This window comes from Sinohyriopsis cumingii, chromosome 6, assembly GCF_028554795.1.
Source record: "Sinohyriopsis cumingii isolate HCF-2022 chromosome 6, ASM2855479v2, whole genome shotgun sequence".
Classification (NCBI taxonomy): Eukaryota; Metazoa; Mollusca; class Bivalvia; order Unionida; family Unionidae; genus Sinohyriopsis; species Sinohyriopsis cumingii.
In genome coordinates this window covers 68,183,333-68,203,097 of record NC_142966.1, presented here as the reverse complement: position 1 = coordinate 68,203,097, position 19,765 = coordinate 68,183,333, and the positions used below count along the sequence as shown (strand labels likewise).

The 19,765-nt window shown below is 34.2% G+C and overlaps 1 protein-coding gene across 6 annotated transcripts in view; it reads right to left on the bottom strand.

Moving 5' to 3' along the window:
• The window catches only part of LOC149797133 (uncharacterized), a 39,175-nt gene extending 20,639 nt beyond the window's left edge, over positions 1-18,536 (bottom strand). For 3 of the 6 annotated variants that reach the window (XM_089961800.1, XM_089961805.1, XM_089961803.1), the window contains exons 1-9: positions 16,456-16,557; positions 15,491-15,603; positions 13,098-13,208; positions 10,089-10,157; positions 9,657-9,756; positions 7,045-7,161; positions 4,385-4,479; positions 2,470-2,591; positions 1,268-1,491 (exon numbers count right to left, since the gene is read on the bottom strand). In XM_089961800.1, coding sequence (XP_089817926.1) covers positions 1,268-1,491; positions 2,470-2,591; positions 4,385-4,479; positions 7,045-7,161; positions 9,657-9,756; positions 10,089-10,157; positions 13,098-13,208; positions 15,491-15,568 — 916 coding nt within the window. In that variant the 5' untranslated portion in view covers positions 15,569-15,603; positions 16,456-16,557. Of the gene's footprint in view, positions 1-1,267; positions 1,492-2,469; positions 2,592-4,384; positions 4,480-7,044; positions 7,162-9,656; positions 9,757-10,088; positions 10,158-13,097; positions 13,209-15,490; positions 15,604-16,453; positions 16,561-18,514 lie in introns of those variants that run through there. The other 3 variants (XM_089961802.1, XM_089961801.1, XM_089961804.1) reach the window with 3 other exon arrangements.
• Positions 18,537-19,765: the final 1,229 nt, after the last annotated feature.

The following is a 19,765-nucleotide window of genomic DNA, read 5'->3' as shown; positions in this document are numbered from 1 at the left end:
GCAAAACAAAGCAAAATACAACATAGAAACTCTATGCTGTTACTATAAATAATTTCCAACCTTTGACTTCGGAATAGTGTCAAAGTCTCTGTGTGTATTACATATATGAAACAAGCATAATAATGCATGCTGCAAGTCAGAGAAACTGACCAAGCACTCTTGAGATGTACAGATATCCCTTTTGCAAGGTGGATGACACAAATGAAGAACGCTTAAAATGACAAGAAAACATAAATATAAACATAATTATTTTATTTATATATTTACATTTGTAATTACATTATATACTGTTCAGCAAACAGTATGTAAAACATATTTTATGTTTCTGTGTTCGCAATGTTCTTTACATTATTGGCCTTGAAAAAGGGGACCCAGAGATCTCAAAAGGATATGGCCAGTCTTTCTCTCTTGCTGCATTATTATTTGTAACTGAAACTAGTTTCATGCACATCTGAAAAGAAGCTTATTCTTCTCTCTTGTGTCCATCCATCCAAACGTAGCCCACATGTCTAGACTAATTTGTATGTGACAACGTATGTAGCTCACATGTCTAGACTAATTTGTATGTGACAAAGTATGTAGCCCACATGTCTAGACTAATCTGTATGTGACAAAGTATGTAGCCCACATGTCTAGACTAATTTGTATGTGACAAAGTATGTAGCCCACATGTCTAGACTAATTTGTATGTGACAAAGTTTATTCAGCATGACTGCTGCCTTTGTCACACAATGGTTACATAAAATATAAAAGATGGTCACTTACCAATTAAAAAAAAAACATGCAATGTAAAAATTAAACAGAATGAACAAGGTCCCAAACACGCAAATAATTAGAAACTAATACTTTGTGTGTTAATGTTAAAACCATTAAAATTAGTACTGCTTTCATTTGTTCTCTGATTCTGATCATGTCAAATCATACTGAATGGACCCATCCTGTTAAGTGAGCTAAAGTCTTCAGAAATGCATGCTGATTTCACTCGAATTTTTTTTCTGAAATCAGTGAAATGATTCTCCTGGCTACAGATCAATTCAAATAATGCCGATGTTTGATATGGAGGTTGATATGATTAATTAAAACACTGCACATGTTTTAATGTGAAGTAAATATGAATCAGTTAAAAGAATGCCAATGTTTGATTTTGAGATAAATCTGAATTCTTCACATTCATTCCTATTTAACTTCATTAATAACATTAAAAAGACTGCAAATAAATTTTTAACATCAAAAACAATCTAATGGATGAAAAATATGTACCTAGTACCTGTCCAAATAAACTCCGAGCTAAATCCTGATCCAAATCCATGAGACACAATGAGCGGACGGATCCTGTCCTTAAGTTCTCTTTGGACATAAAGAAATGCAGATCCCTTTGGACAACAAAACCACTTGTGTGCATTGGAAACGTAATAGTCAGGTTGTAGAGAGTGTAAATCAAGAGACAGAACCCCAAGTGCATGAGCGCCATCAATCAGCACAGGAACATTCCTTCAAACAAAAATAAGATGAATAGGTTTTACACACTGTATGGTGAAGAAGAATTGTTGACTTTAATCTGGTAAAAATATCTGCAGTATTAAATGCTGATTAATTAAAAAAAGCACTGTAACTGTCAGCTGAGATTTTCTCTCTAGTCTGCTTGGTGTATATGTCAGATGAAATGTTCTCTCTGATTTGCACGTTTTAAGTGTCTGTTGAGATTTTCTCTCTAGTTTCCCTGTTGTAATTATTAGTTGAGATTTTCCCTCTAGTTTGTTGAAACATTAATTTTACATTCTATTAACAACCATTTCAATTACAAAATAGTTAATTTTTCCCTCATGTAGCCAGGTAAGTGTGAACTTTACCAGTGTTCAGAGTACTGGTCCAATTAACTTTTCTGCAGTATTTAATGAAGTCATTTAATTTATGCAAGAAATTATCATAACTCAAAGATAATGTACAAACTGACCTGCAGACAATAGTAAACATCATATATGAACAAAAATAAATCATTTATGTTGGAGCTTGCCAGTAGCTTCTTGTGGGTCAGTGGTTCTTTGCGGGGTTTTCCCGGGTTCTTCCTCCACCATTAATACTGGCCACCATGTATAGCCTATCATGTGCTGAAAAATGGCGTTAAACCCTACAACAACAACAACAACATTTATGTCGGGGAACACCTCCTGAGACTTTGTAAATAACATCACATTAGACTTTTTGTAAATTAATGTTTCTATAAAACATTTTTATGAGCTAAAATTAAAATTAAATTAAAATAGGACAAAATATTTATTATCGTACAGATATGCATAGAGACATCTTATATCTGTAAACAGCATCAGCTTCATGCTTCTTTTTTTCGAAAGAGAGATAAGATACTTATTTCCCTGTATAGACTACCTTATTTTACAGATGGGATAGTTATTTCCCTGTGGAGACTACCTTATTTTGCAGATGGGATACTAACTTCCCTGTGGAAACTACCTTGTTTTGCAGATAGGAATAATCTCCTCAAGTGGAAGTATGAATGGAGTATTACTTGGAATGTGATCAAACACAGCCAATTTTGTCCCTTCTTGCAGGTGCTCTCTTACATAATTAACAACCTTCAAGGAAAAGAAAATAAAGAATTACAAATGTATAAAGGAAAGAATACAGCAATCTACAGACCAAAAGAAATTGTTTTCAACAAATCTAAAGTTCATTAGTGATTATTTATTTACATCCATGTGACTACAACATGTTGTAATTCTAGTTGTATTTACATGGGACTATGACATTCAATGGTCACTTGCATTTTGTTAACATGTCATACTATTTTGTAAAGCATTTTCTTATTACAGCAGAAATTGTCTTGAAAGACCAAAATGTCATGGTCTCTTAAGACAGGTTCTGTCACAACACTATCTATAATCTATACATTGATAACATAGTATCTTATGACAGGGCGTCTCTCACTACAGTCGTCTTTAAAGACAGGATTTACTGTCCCTGTAAGGATATACCGGGGTCTTTATGGCCAAGAAAGCTATTTATACCCACCTTGCTTCAAAAGAGTCCCAAGAAGGAACTGATGCTCTCCTGTTTGAAAGAATTTCCAAGAATTCAAGATAAGACCACTTCTTCATTTTAGATGATGAGTTTTAAAAGTAGCTATGATATTCTGCACTGATGACAATATTTTCAAATTAGCGGCTGTGGTGGCCATAGTGGATTTAAGATTGGCACCATTTTCATTGCGGACCTAGAAGACATCAGAAGTCTTTGGTGAAAACCACACACCAGTATGACCATCCAGTCATGGACAGTAGTGATACCAAGATTTCCAAGACAGCTGTCATGGCAGCCATATTGGATGTACAATTGGCACTATTTTCATCATGGACCAACTAGGTACCATAAGATGTCTACGGGTGAAAACCCCATCTTGAAAAGGCCATCCCTTTGAAAAGAGTTGAGATAATTATTTTGAAGATGACCAATATGGTGGCCATACTGATGATCAGATTTCACCTTTTTTGTTTAGGTCCAACTACACTTATTATGATAACCTCATGCTAAAATGACTTTTCATTTAAGAAGAATAAGAATAACAAGATTTTCAAGATGGCTGCTGTGATGACCATACTGTATAAAGCAAGACTTGCTTGATGGCTACAGTAGTGGCCAAATTGGATGTCAAAGAAGCAAATATTTTCATTCAAGTCACACAAGACCAGTGGTTCTCAACCTTTATTGGTTGTGACCCAAAAAATTGGTGTTTTTGGAACCTCATAACCCAGTTTCCACAGTTTAGTAAGTTTTACCATCCTTAAAAGAATCCTATCAACCCTCCAAAATGTCCTTGTGACCCTGATTTGGGTTGCAACCTGGGGATTGGGAATCAATGTGTGTGTAAAGTTTCATTGTAATCTCCCACGTACTTTAGGATGCATAGCGATAACAAACTTGTGCTTTTGGATGGATAGACAACAGATGATCCTATAAGTTCTCCTACTCTATGACCAGTAGAGTTAAACCTAGAAGGCATTTGCGTTTGAAAGCAAAAACCTACCCGCACCATATCCTTTGCTTAACACACAGTACTGCCCTGTAATCTTAAAAATAAGGTCATTGTCATAGGACATTATCTGATTTTGGGACTCACTCAAGGCATCGAAGTACCCAATTTGGTCTAGCTAAAATCTAGACCTGTGCATCATCTTGAAGTCAGAGGACAATATGCAACACAAAACATCAAGCTCTCTTTTATTCCAACTATGATGTCGGTGTCCCTGTCTACTCATGATTTTTGATTATGTGTTCATTTATAATTAAAATTTTTGATCCCTATTTTGTAAACATTTACAGCACATAGTTTTATGTCATGTAAAAAAATAAATAACTGTGAATAACTTACCTCCTCATGGCTTTTTATGGGAAATTTTACTTTCACCTCTTGCAATACAGCACCAGTTTGCCTGCATACCCACTTCAGCATCTTTTTCACTGCTCCTTCAAAACATATACAACCATTGTAATTTGTTTTGTTATAATAATCTTTCAAAGTGAATAAAATATAGATGTTGATTGCAATAGATTAAAAGGTTTTCACACTGCTGACACATTAATTTGTTTCTAATATTAACATCATTTGTATGAATTTTAACTTTAATTTGTAGGACTGCTACAACCTTTCTTCCTTACTGAATCAAATTTGCATATTGATTAATTAAGTCAAGATATGGACTAAGATATACATATTAATGATCTGTAATGGAATAAATTAATTAATCTAAAATTAAGAAATACAGTATAACTTTAATAGCTTCTGATGGCGCTCCACAGTTTCATATTCTGCATAGGGTTAGTATTTTAAAGAAAAATAATTTCCCCGACTTTCCTCACTGGTTATACTGGCTACTTAAAAAAGACCTTGTATATCTTAGGTATAATTCAAAGAACATTTAATTCCCTTTATTTTGGTATATGATTGATGGGTGTAATATGGGTTATAGAGTATACAGCTTGGCCTTACTCCAGATGTGCACCTTTCAAAAAAGTGCTAGCCTAACTTGGTCATTTTCACTTCCTGAATTTCAGAGATAAATTGTATAAAAAAGAGCCGATAACGTTTTTTTTTACATTTTATATATCTGGTAATTCATTCATTGCACTTTCAGAAGCTGGTATTGTCTAGTCTGGCAAAATTCATTTTCCCTATTTTAATAGCTGCTATGGATAGTGTACTTTAGACTAATTCAGGCTGATTTTTTAGCACAAGGGAGCATTCATTTTAGTTAGAGTGTGTTTAAATCATGTACAATTTTCAAAAGTACAATATCCAAAGAAATATCATCCACATTACATTAATGTAGCATAGAGGTATGCCACCATTCTCTCCACTGTGCATGTTTTAAATGCAAACAACATCACCGTACATGTGTCACTCTCTCAAAAGTACATAATAACTGGTGAGCGTCCCCTCAACCAGTGGTTCCCAACATCTGGGCTGTAGACCCCTGGGGGCTGTGAGGTTATTTCAATGGCACATAAAAATACACTATTAGCATTTGGGAGGCTATGCAAATATTTTGAAGTTTAGAAGGGGTCCTCATCCTCGAAAAGGTTGGGAACCACTGGCCAAACATAACAAAGGTCTTATGGATTCAACTATACATATTCTGCAGGGTCCTTTACTCCAAGTGTTTGAAAAATCTTTGGTGTCAATGACATCCAAGTTCAAGATAACAAGATTCTTTATTGTATAAATTATAATTATCAAAAATAAATGTGAAAATACAAATACCCGAGAATCTATGACATCTGCTGAGTTTAATAAAACAAAACTAAATATGGTGTATGAAATCAATGGGATTATTTATTTAATTAAAGCAATCTGTAGCATTTTAAGGATAAAAATACTTCTTGTTATACTTTCACTAGTGGATTTGATGTTTCATTAACAGAGTTATTGGGGTCTAGTCCACTTTACAAATAAATATATTGGCATGCATCAAATGTGAATTCATGATATGTATGAGGTAATTACTCCAGAAAATACAAGCTAGATATTTCAACTGTAATACTGATCGTCATGATGTGAACGAGGTAATTACTCAGAGCCATGCAAGCTAGATGTTTGGGCTGCATTATTTTTTCAGGATGTGTACAAGGTAATTACTCCAAAACATTCAAGGTAAATGTTTGGCCTGCAATATCTATTTACTGAAAGTGTATATGGTAATCACTCCAAACCACGCAAGCTTGATGTTTGGACTGCAATACCTATTTTCAGGGTGTGTAGGAGGTAATTACCTCAAACCATGCAAGCTAAATGTCTGGACTGCAATATCTATTTTTAGCATGTGCATGAGGTAATTACCTCAAACCATGCAAGCTATATGCCTGGACTGTAATGCCTATTTTCTGGATGTGCATGAGGTAATTACTTCAAACCTTGAAAGCTAGATATCTGGAATGCAATATTTATTTTCAGAATATTACAATGAGCTAATTACTTCAAACTATGCAAGTTAGATTTCTTGACTGCAATGCTAATTTAAAGGCAGTATACTGAGCTAATTACTTCAAACCATGCAAGCAAGACATTTGAATTGCAACACCTATTTTCAGGACCTGTACAAGGCAATTACTCCAGACAATGCAAGCTAGATGATTGGACTGCAGTATCAATTTTCTGAATGTGTACAAGGTAATTACTCCAAACCATGCAAGCTACATGTTTGGATTGCAATGCCTATTTTTAGGATGTGTACTTGGCAATCACCCCAAACCATGCAAGCTAGATGTCTGGACTGCAATACAAATTTTGCAAGTAAACTAGACTTCTACATATTTTACACCAACAGGTTAAACTGCCAGGTTATTCTAGAATTGCTTAGTGATTTACAAATAACAAAGTCACTATACATATATATAAAAAACTGACCAGCAAAAACAAGACATTACTAACCTATAAAAATTTCTAATACAGTGTAAGTGCCTAATCCTATTCTTGATAAGCATTCCTAACTTAAAAATCTGTATAATGACATGGTAATTACATATATTTCTTACCATATGTTACACTCAGACAGAAGATTTTATCCCCTGGCTTGAAAGGGATACTTTTAATCACCGTGTTTAAAGCAGTGGTTGCATTGGTCATCAATACCAACTCCTCTGGTGAACAACCTTAGGGAACAGACACAATGATACATGAATCAGCTAGATGGACACAATGATACATGAATCAGCTAGATGGACACAAAGATACATGAATCAGCTAGATGGACACAATGATACATGATTCAGCTAGATGGACACAATGATACATGAACCAGCTAGATGGACACAATGATACATGAATCAGCTAGATGGACACAATGATACATGAATCAGCTAGATGAGTCAGCAAACTAATGCATATTGCAGTGACCTCTAAATCTGAGGAAGAAAACATATTTTCTGATGTATTACACAAGCCCAAATTACAAACAACTGATATTACATAAATTAACTGGCAGATCTATGTCTATGCCATTTGTTCTATAATGATCTCTCACTATCACACTGCTTTTTTGGATTTATTTATATCAGGTTTGTGATTCAAACATGCTTCCTACAGTCAACCCCCCCCCCATCAGACACAATGAATTCCATTGAGAAAGGACTGTAATGGCATGGTATTCATCCAATGTTGATGCCATGCATATTCCAATTACAATGTTTGTAGAAAAAATTCTTTTGCTGAGCTATGTAATGCTTATCTATGTTGTTTAACTTTTGGTCCATGACTGCAGACTGCAATGAGCTGTAAATGGTTGTTTATTTTTAGTTTGTGTTCTATATAATGAACCTGTTTGGAGTAATTTCCCATTAGATGATAATGTCAGGTGGGTTGTTTGCGATATAAATCACATAGGAGGTCCTGTGATTTTGAGTTGTAGTAGAGTCATCATGTGTATAAGGTGGATGAAAAGAACAATTAGTTCATTCCTATTTACTAGTATTGTTCTTGTTTTAATATCAGTCTGTAGATGTATTTAATGTTGTGTTTAGATTTAATTTGAGAGGAATCATTTGTTTGGATTATTCACTGAAAATTACAAAATGCTCATTGACTTTGGACTAAAATATTATTTTGGGATAACTGAGTTCATGCAAAGGAGTTACAGACCATGACACTGTGATGCATCAAGACTGTTGGCAGTTCAGCACATTCAAGAACACTTGTACATCGGCGTATATGAGACCTGGAATTCTTTCAGAACACTATATTATCTTGTACTTGTTATAGAACTTTAAGGATCATTTTGGATTTAATTCACAATACTCTAAGTTCCTCTTTAATTTCATTTTATAACTAAGAGAATTAATGTATTTGTTAAGTTTTACAAAACTTGTTGGTTTTGCTTCTTTCTCTTACTTAGTTTAAATAAGTAACATTGCTTTCTGTTTAACATCTTTTCTTAACTTTCTTACTTGGGTATGCTTTCACAAAAGATTACAATCACACATCACAAGCACTTCTGTAATACAGATGTCATTCTGATCACATTGTGGTTTGCCTATATTTATATCTGACTTGAAAATCCAAATGTGACAGAAGCAATCATAATGGCTTAATTTGATGTTAAAAAATATAAACGAGTCTACTAATAATGGAACTGTTGGAATCTCTGTAAATGGATGTCTATTTCATTAAAATATATTACCAATACAACATGTTAGATGGTAGTTCTTTCATCAACGAGACTACAATGTTAAAATGGTCTGCTTGATTTTCTTGCCATTTTGTATACACTTTGATTTTAAAGAAAAGAAAAATTCTGAGATTTTCTTCAGTAGTTAATCCGAGCTATTTAAGAAAAAAACTTGTATATCTTAGGTGATGTTAAAAGAACTTTCAATTTTCTATATTCTGGTGTATGATCAATGAATGTAATTTGGGTTGGAGAAAATACAGCTTGGACCTTCTTCTGGTGTGTACTTATCAAAAAGACTGCTAGTTCTGCTTTGTCATTTTCACTTTCTGGACTACAAAAGGAAATTGAAAGAGAAAATGGGACAATATCCTTTTATACTTTATATATATTATACTACATTTATTTCACTTTAAGAAGTTGGCATTGCAAACTCTGGCTAAATCCATTTTCCATGCTGTATTAATCGCTAAAGTTAGTGTAGTGTTTGGACCAGTTCAAGCTCAATTTCTGCATATGAGAGCAGCCATTTTGATCAGCTGCATACTTCAAATTTCTGCAATTACCAAATGCAATGAAATTTCAATCACAGTAGTTGAGTGTAGAAAAGAGATATGCCAAAGTTCTCTCCAGTGTGCATTTGCAAATTCTAATAAGGGGCCCCTGGTCTGCCAAATGGTCTAAAGCACTCAACGTTATGGATCACTGCCATCTCACCTCTGTCTGCATGGGTTAGAGTCTCGTGCTTGGCCAATGATGGTATGTGGGAAAGCTTGCTGGCAGCTTCTCATTCTTTCTGGGGTTTCCCAGGTTCTTCCTCCACATTTATAGTGGCCATCATGTATAGCCTATCTTGTGCTGAAAAATGATGTTAAACCCTATAACAACAACAACAAATTCAAATAACTTCACCTTATACCTGTCCTTCCTTCAAAAGTATGAAACAACTGTACAGCGGAACCAGTGCTCTATGAATAATCTTACCAACAAAGACTGCTAGTCTCCTGTTGACATGCACCATCAAGGGAAGTAACTCACGATCATAGAACCGCAAAGGCTGTCGTTCTGCATATACCTGGGCTTCCTATGTATTTCAAAAAAGATAATCATCAATGATGGAGAGACCCTTGCCCCTCCTTAGCAACAATTTTGAAGCAAAGATATAATTTATTTTAATTAAGTTGGATATCAGTTGTTGGAATGAAGACAAGAAGCTTCCACCCACGTGGCATTATGAATGACTTCTATCAAATTTCCCCAACTGATCGCTATTTCATTTCTATATTTAAATCAGTATCCAGCAGTCATGTACTTTATTTCACTTTCTGTGCTCTATTGGGAATTTTGGATAGAAAATGCAGCCTAAATAAGTAATCAATTTTATCACAAATACAAATTAAAGAATGTGTACGGTACCTGTGATGCTGCTAGAGCTTCTTTCAGTACACCTCCAAATGCCCCATGATTCAGAAAGGTGCATTCATCCTACAATGAAAATATTCAATCTTTAAAGACAAACTTTTAAAATCAACATTCCTAATCACCACTGGACACAGGTTCAAAATAGGGTAAATATTTATCAGCTGCCATTTCAAAATTTTAACATGATTAATTGTAACTAGAGACCAAAATGTGCCTGATATTGGTCATTTGGCTAACAGACCAGTTCACTATGCAGACCTCTGTTGTATTGTAAGAATATAAATTTATCTATTTTACTTAATTCTGAAAAAAGACCTTTCCAAAAGATGAAGGCAAAATTAATACACATGGTTCATCCAAGATCTTGATGATGTAAACCTATTTAACAAGTTTTATTTAAATCAGATTAGAAATATAGTCTCTAACAAGTCAGTCAAACTGATACAAGATCATCTCATTAATATAGGCTGATCTCAAATCATCTCATTAATATAGGCTGATCTCATATCATCTCATTAATATAGGCTGATCTCATATCATCTCATTAATATAGGCTGATCTCATATCATCTCATTAATATAGGCTGATCTCATATCATCTCATTAATATAGGCTGATCTCAAATCATCTCATTAATATAGGCTGATCTCAAATCATCTCATTAATATAGGCTGATCTCAAATCATCTCATTAATATAGGCTGATCTCAAATCATTTCGATTTCATCAGCACTATCATCGTCCTGTATTTGCATCATCACTATCATCAGCCAGTATTTGCCAAATAAAGTCATCGGAAGAAGAACCCTGTTGGGAGTCACCCATTTGAGATTTTCTATGTAGCCCTGAATTTTAAGGCATTTGTAAAACTTTCTTGATGCAAGGTTCAAACTAAGACAAAATGCTTGTTCCAGTGCCCAACAAGCTTTAGCTTAACAAAATTCATAACAAGAAGTGTCTACATATGTAAACAGTTGCCCGACTCAAAAGAAGAACAGATATTGCGATAAACCCTACGTGACCTCTACAGATGACAATCGCTTTAAGGGTTAACAGTTTTTAACAAAATGTTATACTGTGCAAAATACATATTTATATGTGCAGCTTTTAACTAATTTGCTGGAGTTTTTGTACATCACTGTCCTCCAAGAGCCATAACAAGTTTGCTTGAATTGAACACTTGTGCACCCTGAAGCATCCCTAATATATTGTTTTGAAAATCTGAACTGTATGCAGCAAAGGAAGTTATGTGCCACCAAAGTCATCTACTTCTGAGATATTGAAGGAGCCTCCCTCCTTGAGAGTGCAATCCTCATTCTCTCATTATACATAGCAAGTAGTAATGATGGTTGGCCAGTCATTTGTAACATCTTCATCACTTTCACCTGCAAGTCAAATAACTTCAACTCTCTGAAGGAGACTCAGAGTGTAGTGACACTGCTCAAATAGGTAAGCTTTTGGCATATGAACATCTGACAATGTGAGAATAACTGAGTCTTATAAAATTACAGGTCTTGAAAATCACACTTGAAGACAGTACAACAATCAATGAAAAATACCTGCACATTTAATCTGTAATGTCACTGCTGCAACTTTGTAATGAAAACAATTGTAGAAATCATTCAGTTTCAATTGTCTGCAACCAGTGCTGTTAGTAATGAATCATCGGCAACCAATGTTGTTAATGATGAATTGTCCGCAACCAGTCATGACATGTGAAGTATTCACTGTGACATTATTAAGTTATTAGGACATTCAATGGAAAAAGTTGAGGATGGGCATCCCATGTATTGCTTTCTATATCATACACATACATGTAGGGTGGCTGACAAAATCAGATCAGAAATATGACCTTCAGAGTGGTAACATGCAATTGTTGATAGATAATGGACACAGGGCCATACCAAACTCATTTGGCTTTAGAGACAGGACAGAAAAAGATTTATTTACTAATAGAACTTGCTTTATGGCTACAAAGTAATTTAATTTATATTCCCTGGTGAATTAAAATTATATGGTATTCATAGCAAGGCAAATTGAAATCATAAAGTAATGATTCCATCCTGAATTAAAATCATACAGTATTCATTCCATGGCAAATTAAAATCATAAATTATTGATTCCATCCTGAATTAAAATCATATTGTATTCAATCCATGGCAAATTAAAATCATAAATTATTCATTCCATCCTGAATTAAAATCATACAGTATTCATTCCACAGTGAATTAAAATCATACAGTAATCATTCCATGGCAAATTAAAATCAAAAAGTAATGATTCCATCCTGAATTAAAATCATATTGTATTCATTCCATGGCATATAAAATCATAAATTATTCATTCCATCCTGAATTAAAATCATACAATATTCATTCCATAGGAAATTAAAATCATATAGTATTCACTCCACAAAGAATTAAAATCATACAGTATTCATTCCATGGCAAATCAAAATCATAAAGTATTGAATAAATCCTGAATTAAAATCATATAATATTCATTACATAGGAAATTAAAATCATATAACATTCATTCCACAAAGAATAAAAATCATACAGTATTCATTCCATGGCAAATTAAAATCATAAAGTATTGATTCAATCCTGAATTAAAATCATATAATATTCATTACATAGGAAATTAAAATCATATAGCATTCATTCCACAAAGAATAAAAATCATACAGTATTCATTCCATGGCAAATTAAAATCATAAAGTATTGATTCAATCCTGAATTAAAATCATATAATATTCATTACATAGGAAATTAAAATCATATAGCATTCATTCCACAAAGAATAAAAATCATACAATATATATTAGTTTACTACAAACATTCTTCATAGCAGAAATATTAATTGTATTGGAACATACTTTTGAGTGGAGTTTAATTGTGGGTTACATGTAAAGGAAATTCTATCAGGTACAAAGTTTAATAATTTAGGTAGCGGACATTGATGTTCATTGATGAAAAATTGCTGTTAAGACTGACACAATTTACCTCCAAAAGAAAATGCAATTTTCTGGTTTCACTTCCAAACTGAGGCAATTTGGTTCTGTATTCATCAAATGTTGGGCATTTAAAAGGTAGTTCTGGTGGCTGATAATCATCCTGAAATAAATACCAAGAAAACAAATGTGATCACAGGTAATATGAATTAAAATGTGAAAAATTTCCTTTTGGTTGAAATCTAAATGTACATGACTTATTACGTATTTAAAAATAATCATTGGGACAACATTATGAAATTAAACAAGCTGCAGTTTTATATTTGTAGTTAGATGTTCTATCTTTCAAAAAAATTTAACTTGTATACCTGAAAAATGTCAGAACTGTGACACTGAAAAAGTTATTATTCTGTATGGCAGATTGTGAAAAACCTCGGCTTAATGTATCAGTGTGACAGCATCAGCCGTCTGTTGTATATCAGATCTTGAAAAAACATCTATTTAATGCATCTACTGTATGGCAGATCATGAAAAGCATCTACTTAATACATCAGTGTATCTGCATTAGCCATTTGTTTTGTGGTTTTGGATCCTGGTCTGGTTCTCAGTAAAACCTGATGTTGCCAAATTGTCTATCTGCTTTATTTACATCATCTTCCCCATTCATTACAAGTACAGTGGAGCCCTTGGCTGTAAGGTTGATTTTTATGTCTGTTTTGTTTTTCCGTGAGTGCATGGCCTCTTTCTCTTGTTTGCTCAAGTTTGATATTTGCAAGCATGGTGAAGGAGTTTTCCATGAGAATCATTTATGCTTTTCTTTCGTACATCTGTTTCTTCATTTTAGAGGATTTTCCTTAAATCAAGGTTCTGCAGGACTGGGAATGGCTTCAAGGTGGCGTCTTTTGAATTTTCTTCCATAATGTTGTGCAATTTTATAAAGTCCCATTCTGAGCCATTATTTACAGCAAAATGTTTCTAACTGTTGTGAAGGGACTGAAGCTAACTTCCTTTTTAGTTTCCTTGACAACATACTGCTGGTTTAAATTTCCCTTCAGCAGAGCAATAGCTTCATGGATGCATTGTGGTTTATTTTATTCCATCTTTTATTAAATGTCTTTGAGGCTTTGCCATTAATTGAAGTTCGACATGAATTTGAAAACCTTTAGTGATGGTGTTGTTTTTTTTAAAAAAAGTGATGTTAGAGAGTGTGATGGTGCTTTAGACAAATTAGGGTGTTGTTTCCATTGCATAGTTTTGAACATTTTTCTATTAACTGAGCTGAAGTATCCATACCACTGTTTCAACAGCAAGAAGATGAAGATGACAGAAATGCGAACATGTTCATGATATAAAGCCATTTTCTTTTGTGTTTATGATTTGTCTTTGTTTTGCAAATGCCTCTGACAGATACTCCATAAGTAAAGTATATTTTGAAACCACTTAAGCTTGTTAAAAAAACGCACTGTTTTTGTTAGTGTGTTTACAACTATCATAACCAATCCCTGATACACACAATCCCCTGCTGGATCCAGTCCACTTGAAAAGACTGTTATTTCATCAAGTGACTTGTATTGATCATTTTCTTCACTCCAGCAGTTTTCAAGTGGGTACAAGTATTTATATTCTGTAGAAAAAACTTCTACCACTTTTGATAGATGAAGTAAAAAATGTATATTTACTGTAGGGGTAATTATCTTGCAAACAATTACATTCTTATTGGTAAAAAACTATGATGATGATCAAGGGGTTGTGCATATTCACAAGCCAAGTTTGTCATGTGATAACCCTATCTACACCTTTGCGTATCGATCAGATATTTCTGTGCTTCAAGTCTGTGAATTTCATTGGATGTGGTGGCAAGCCAATGCATCCAATCAAAATTAAGTTGTTCAGATTTGAACACTGTTCCTACATGATCGAGACAAGGGAGCACACAACTTGAATGGACTGATAAATAAGCATTTTTCCACTACCGGGCTGTGTTTGTACTAATACCTTTCACTCAAATACACCTATAATGGCTTCCCTCTGGTACAAAGTCATACTTTCGATGTTAAACTTACAAAGTATCCTTTTTTAGGCAAGTGTCTCCACCAATTTCAACCGATGTACAATGCACTGCAGTTACACGCTAACGGTTAGCTGGCATTTCATACCGATGGAGGCAACTCATGAAATCCAATGAATGTCATTAGGACAAAGGACTAAATTATCTTTTCGATCCACCAAGTTTTAGATAGGGTTATTATATTGAAACCTTGGCTGGCAAAGATGCAGGTCATGTTATTTTCAAAATTGGGTTATAGATTGTTAGGTTTTTAGATCTGTCATCTGTAGTAACCATAAATTTCACAGAAATTCATGTCTTAAACTATGGCAAAGCAATCTGATTTGTAAAAGCAAAGCAATCTATGGCAAAGCAATCTGATTTCATGGCAATATTACCTCGGGCAGTTGAATCAGCTCTTCTACATTTGATGAATGAAAGGAACCAAAGTCTCGTTTTGCAACACTTTGATTCATTAGTCTGGTAGCATCAGTTCAGCTAATGGCATCTTGAATTGTAAAAGAAGACATATTGGTTACATATTAACAGATGTGATGCATGCAGCTGGTACTTAATATAATCAGGGCTGGTGCAAGGGTATTTGTTGCCCTAGGCAAACCTTTCACCTTGTGCCCCCAGTTCACTGTGGCATTGCTTATTATAAACTATTCATTCATATTAATACACATTTGACTAGATAATTTATTAATTTCATTATTTAGTCTACATATTTAATGAAAATAAATGAACAACCTGGCAGTATATTTCATTTCTGGTGCCCTAGGCAACCGCCAAGTTTGCTTTTTGGTTTTACTGGCCCTATGCATGATGTATTTCGAGACAAACTAATGTCAGGTTGCTTTAACTGCCGTCGTGTGGAATGTAATATGGGCAGTGTACTGTTTTTCATACCCTTTAATTTTTCATAAAAGCCTTAATTGTCTCTTTTGTATTAAAAGTTTTCACTCACTGCAGTTGGTAATACATGTATAATGAAACTTTTAATTTCTTTTTATAAATGAAGTCAACATCTAAAGATAACATGTTTAAGAATTAATTAATGCATACAAATGCATGTATAAATAAACAACAGATTAAAGCATATCTATACTGAAACTCTCTTATGTGCATCCCTTACATATTGCCTGCCATTTGGTATGTATCCTTTAAGATTCTATCTTCAATACCGATGTGAATCAAAGTATATGTATAAAAGTTACTAGCTATTTTCAAGAACTAAAGTTATTACAATGCCATTTGGCATATCTATATCATCCGGTATAGATACACTATTGCGCACAAAAATTGTAACATGCATTATTTTCAATATTAGCATTAAAACCGGTATTGCGACCACCTACTTTTCATTATTTGTCACTGCATAGAAAAGACACAAGTTTTCATAGAAAAAGGTGGAGTGGAAATGCTTATTGTTAACCATTACCTTCTTTGCGAAGATTTATTTTCGGTTACAAGATAAAAAAAAATGATCTTGTGTTAAATATCCCGGATGTTATCTTTCATTTAGGGATAAATTGAAGGAAAATTTTGGTTGATCGTTTGAACGTCTTATATTTTATTGGTTAAAGGTTTAAAACAAAAAACTTTAAAATAATGATGTAACACGTAATCGAGACCAGCCTTCTCGCCATAAAATCAAGAACGAGCCTTTACAGGAATGTGCATGAATGAAGAATCTTTTCATACTCTCAATCGTCGACATCGCCTTCTAATAGTACAAGAAAACACATAAATTTTATTTTTCATTGTACATGTTGTCACTGTTTATTCTCTTGGCCGTTCGCAGATTTGTTCCTTTGTGGGCTAATCGTAGTTGTGTAACCCCAATGTCATCATAAAATTATCAATCAATGTATCTTCCATTTCATGTTGTCATGAATTGTCTATGATACTTTTTCTGTATTTCAGTTACAACTAATTTCCACATTAAAGCCCCTTACGAGGGTATTTAAAAAGGTTCCGAACAAAAGCATGTTCTACAACAACTTGTTAGTGAACAATAAGTCAGTGCATTCTCTCAAAGTACTCCCCATGCACCTCCACACACTTAATTACCATGTCTGATTATCCAATTACTAAATGCCATGTTGTATTCACGTTTTGATATGTTATTCATGCACCGGAAAAATGCACTTCCAACGCGATGTCTGCTTTTAGACTGTCTTCTTCTGCGAATCTTTGATAACAGGGTACAGCTAAAATATAAAACAATATTTAAAAAAAAATTAAAACACTTGGATCTGAACCAGGGCTGTGTAGAAAACGTAGCTGTGTTACTTTTAAAAGTCGATCACAAAGAAGGATTTATTTGATATAACTTTCTAGGAAGCCTTGTATTTCTTTGCAAATCTAACTTCATTTTTTTACCAGACGGAACTTCGGTTTCTGGCGTTTCTTATGTATCTCAGACATTTATTTTACCTTTAATGAAGCACTTCTGTTGGTGAGATGGTCCAAGACCACTCACGTTGGAGAACAGGTTATCACTATTCTTTTTCGCCGAAGTATGTGATCCGCCCTTTGTCGATCTTTTGCATTGTTACTGTTCGTTTTGAAGAGCCCAAATTTTCGTCTGTCTCCTGCATTTTAGCACCCTCAACCTGACCAGTCCCTCTAACCCGCTTTACCTTCTCATCTTAAAATGCTATTAGGAAGGCTTGCATTCAGTCAGCATAACATTTCTGGTCATTACTTCAGACAAGAAGCAAATAGCTTTGCTCTATAATGTAACCTCTCCAAGAACTTATTAAGTCACAGAGTGACTGGCGTCGCAACAACACATAGAACATTCCTGGCAAAGAAGCAGCTAGCAGATTAGCTGTTAAAATTGGCAGGCTTGTGAGACTTGCAGTTTAAAGCCAGGCGATATAATTTCTATTTAACTTTGTGTCTGTTTTCTTCCCAACTACTAGGACTACGTAGGATGACTTGTTTGGGACAATCTCTAGTGTATGCAGTCATTGATTAATTTATGCGATATTGTAATTATTGCATACTAGACTGTCATTTAGAACCGCCGAAATGAAGAATATTGTTCCCACCACCAAACTTCCTCAATTTCTCTCTCCTTTTGGTACACGTTAATTGATCTATATTTAGTCATATCCTTTGCTGGTCAAGTCAACTCATATTTTCAGTGTGAGCCTCCAACTTAATGAATATGTATGATGGGGGCTATTGTTCGGCCGGGATGGTTTTGAAAGTGCCTATTCGTGTAAGAAAAGTAGCAGAACCGATGCCATTGACAGTGGCTACAAATCCGGGTTACTTTTATGATCTCAGTTAATGATAGGATTTGTCTTTGATTAATGCACATATGCACATTTTCACAATGGTTTGTTTGCACGTTCTGTCCATATCTGGGTACCTCATTTTATGTGAATATGCATCCCCCATGTTACCTTATCGTTCGCTCCTTTGTTCTTCCTTGCTGCTTCCACAATAAAGAATATCTACTGAACCACTGTGCTTATAATACGCGTCGCCGTAAGAGTTTGCGTTGCTAGCAGGGGCGATGCTCAGTTCTCAATGCGCAAGCTATAGCTTAGATTACTAACAAATGAACCTCACCATGTCCAACTCGAAGCAGAGGTAACTACAGTTGGTTTCCTGGTTCATAAAAGTTCACATTTACCGAAACCAGGATATATCATTATTTTCCTTTACCTATTTAACTGTTTATGCCTGCTTTTTATACCAGGTTATTACAGTCATGCCATAGTAGTATTGTACTGGAATAGAGCGGATACCGAACTTCTATTCATTGTAATGAATCATGAGGTATGAATAAAAGGGAACGTGTCTTATGTTGTAGTGAACCAATCGTATATATAGCGTTATACAAAAATGAACAGGATGTATGAATAAATTCGAATGAGTGTGGTGTTTTTAGTTAACCAATTGTAATTACGATGCTTATATTATAGTCCGAGGTTCTTCTGATCCTTGTCACCCCATTTGTGATATTTGGACATTGATGCTATCGTGTAGGGTCAGAATCCACTCCCTACCGAAAAGTTGGAATTTTCGCCGACAAGAGTTTTCATACATATTAGTCATATTACTCGTATCATTATATATATATATATATATATATATATATATATATATATATATATATATATATATATATATATATATATATATATATATATGAAGATCAAATTATAAACAAAGGAGTTTTATTAAAATTTGTAGAGTTTAAGCAGTTTTTATTTGTGCGCTCGTTGTTGAATCTTTGATTCCGATTCATCGTGATTTTCTGATTTTGCATTGTTATTTGGTAACTTACATCTTAAATCAAAATACACTCCTAAAAATTGAACAAACGTGTATTACGAAGGATATGTTTGTTATTGTTAATGGCTGTTGCTATTTACCAAATCACTGTGAATACCTGTTGCTAGACCAGGTCATTGTGAATGCCTGTTGCTATTTACCAGGTTATTGTAATGCCTGTTGCGATTTAACAGGTCATTGTTAATGCCTGTTGCTAGACCAGGTCATTGTTAATGCCTGTTGCTATTTACAAGGCCACTGTTAATGGCGGTTACTATTTACCAGGTCATTGTTAATGCCTGTTGCTATTTACCAGGTCACTGTTAATGGCGGTTACTATTTACCAGGTCATTGTTAATGCCTGTTGCTCTTAA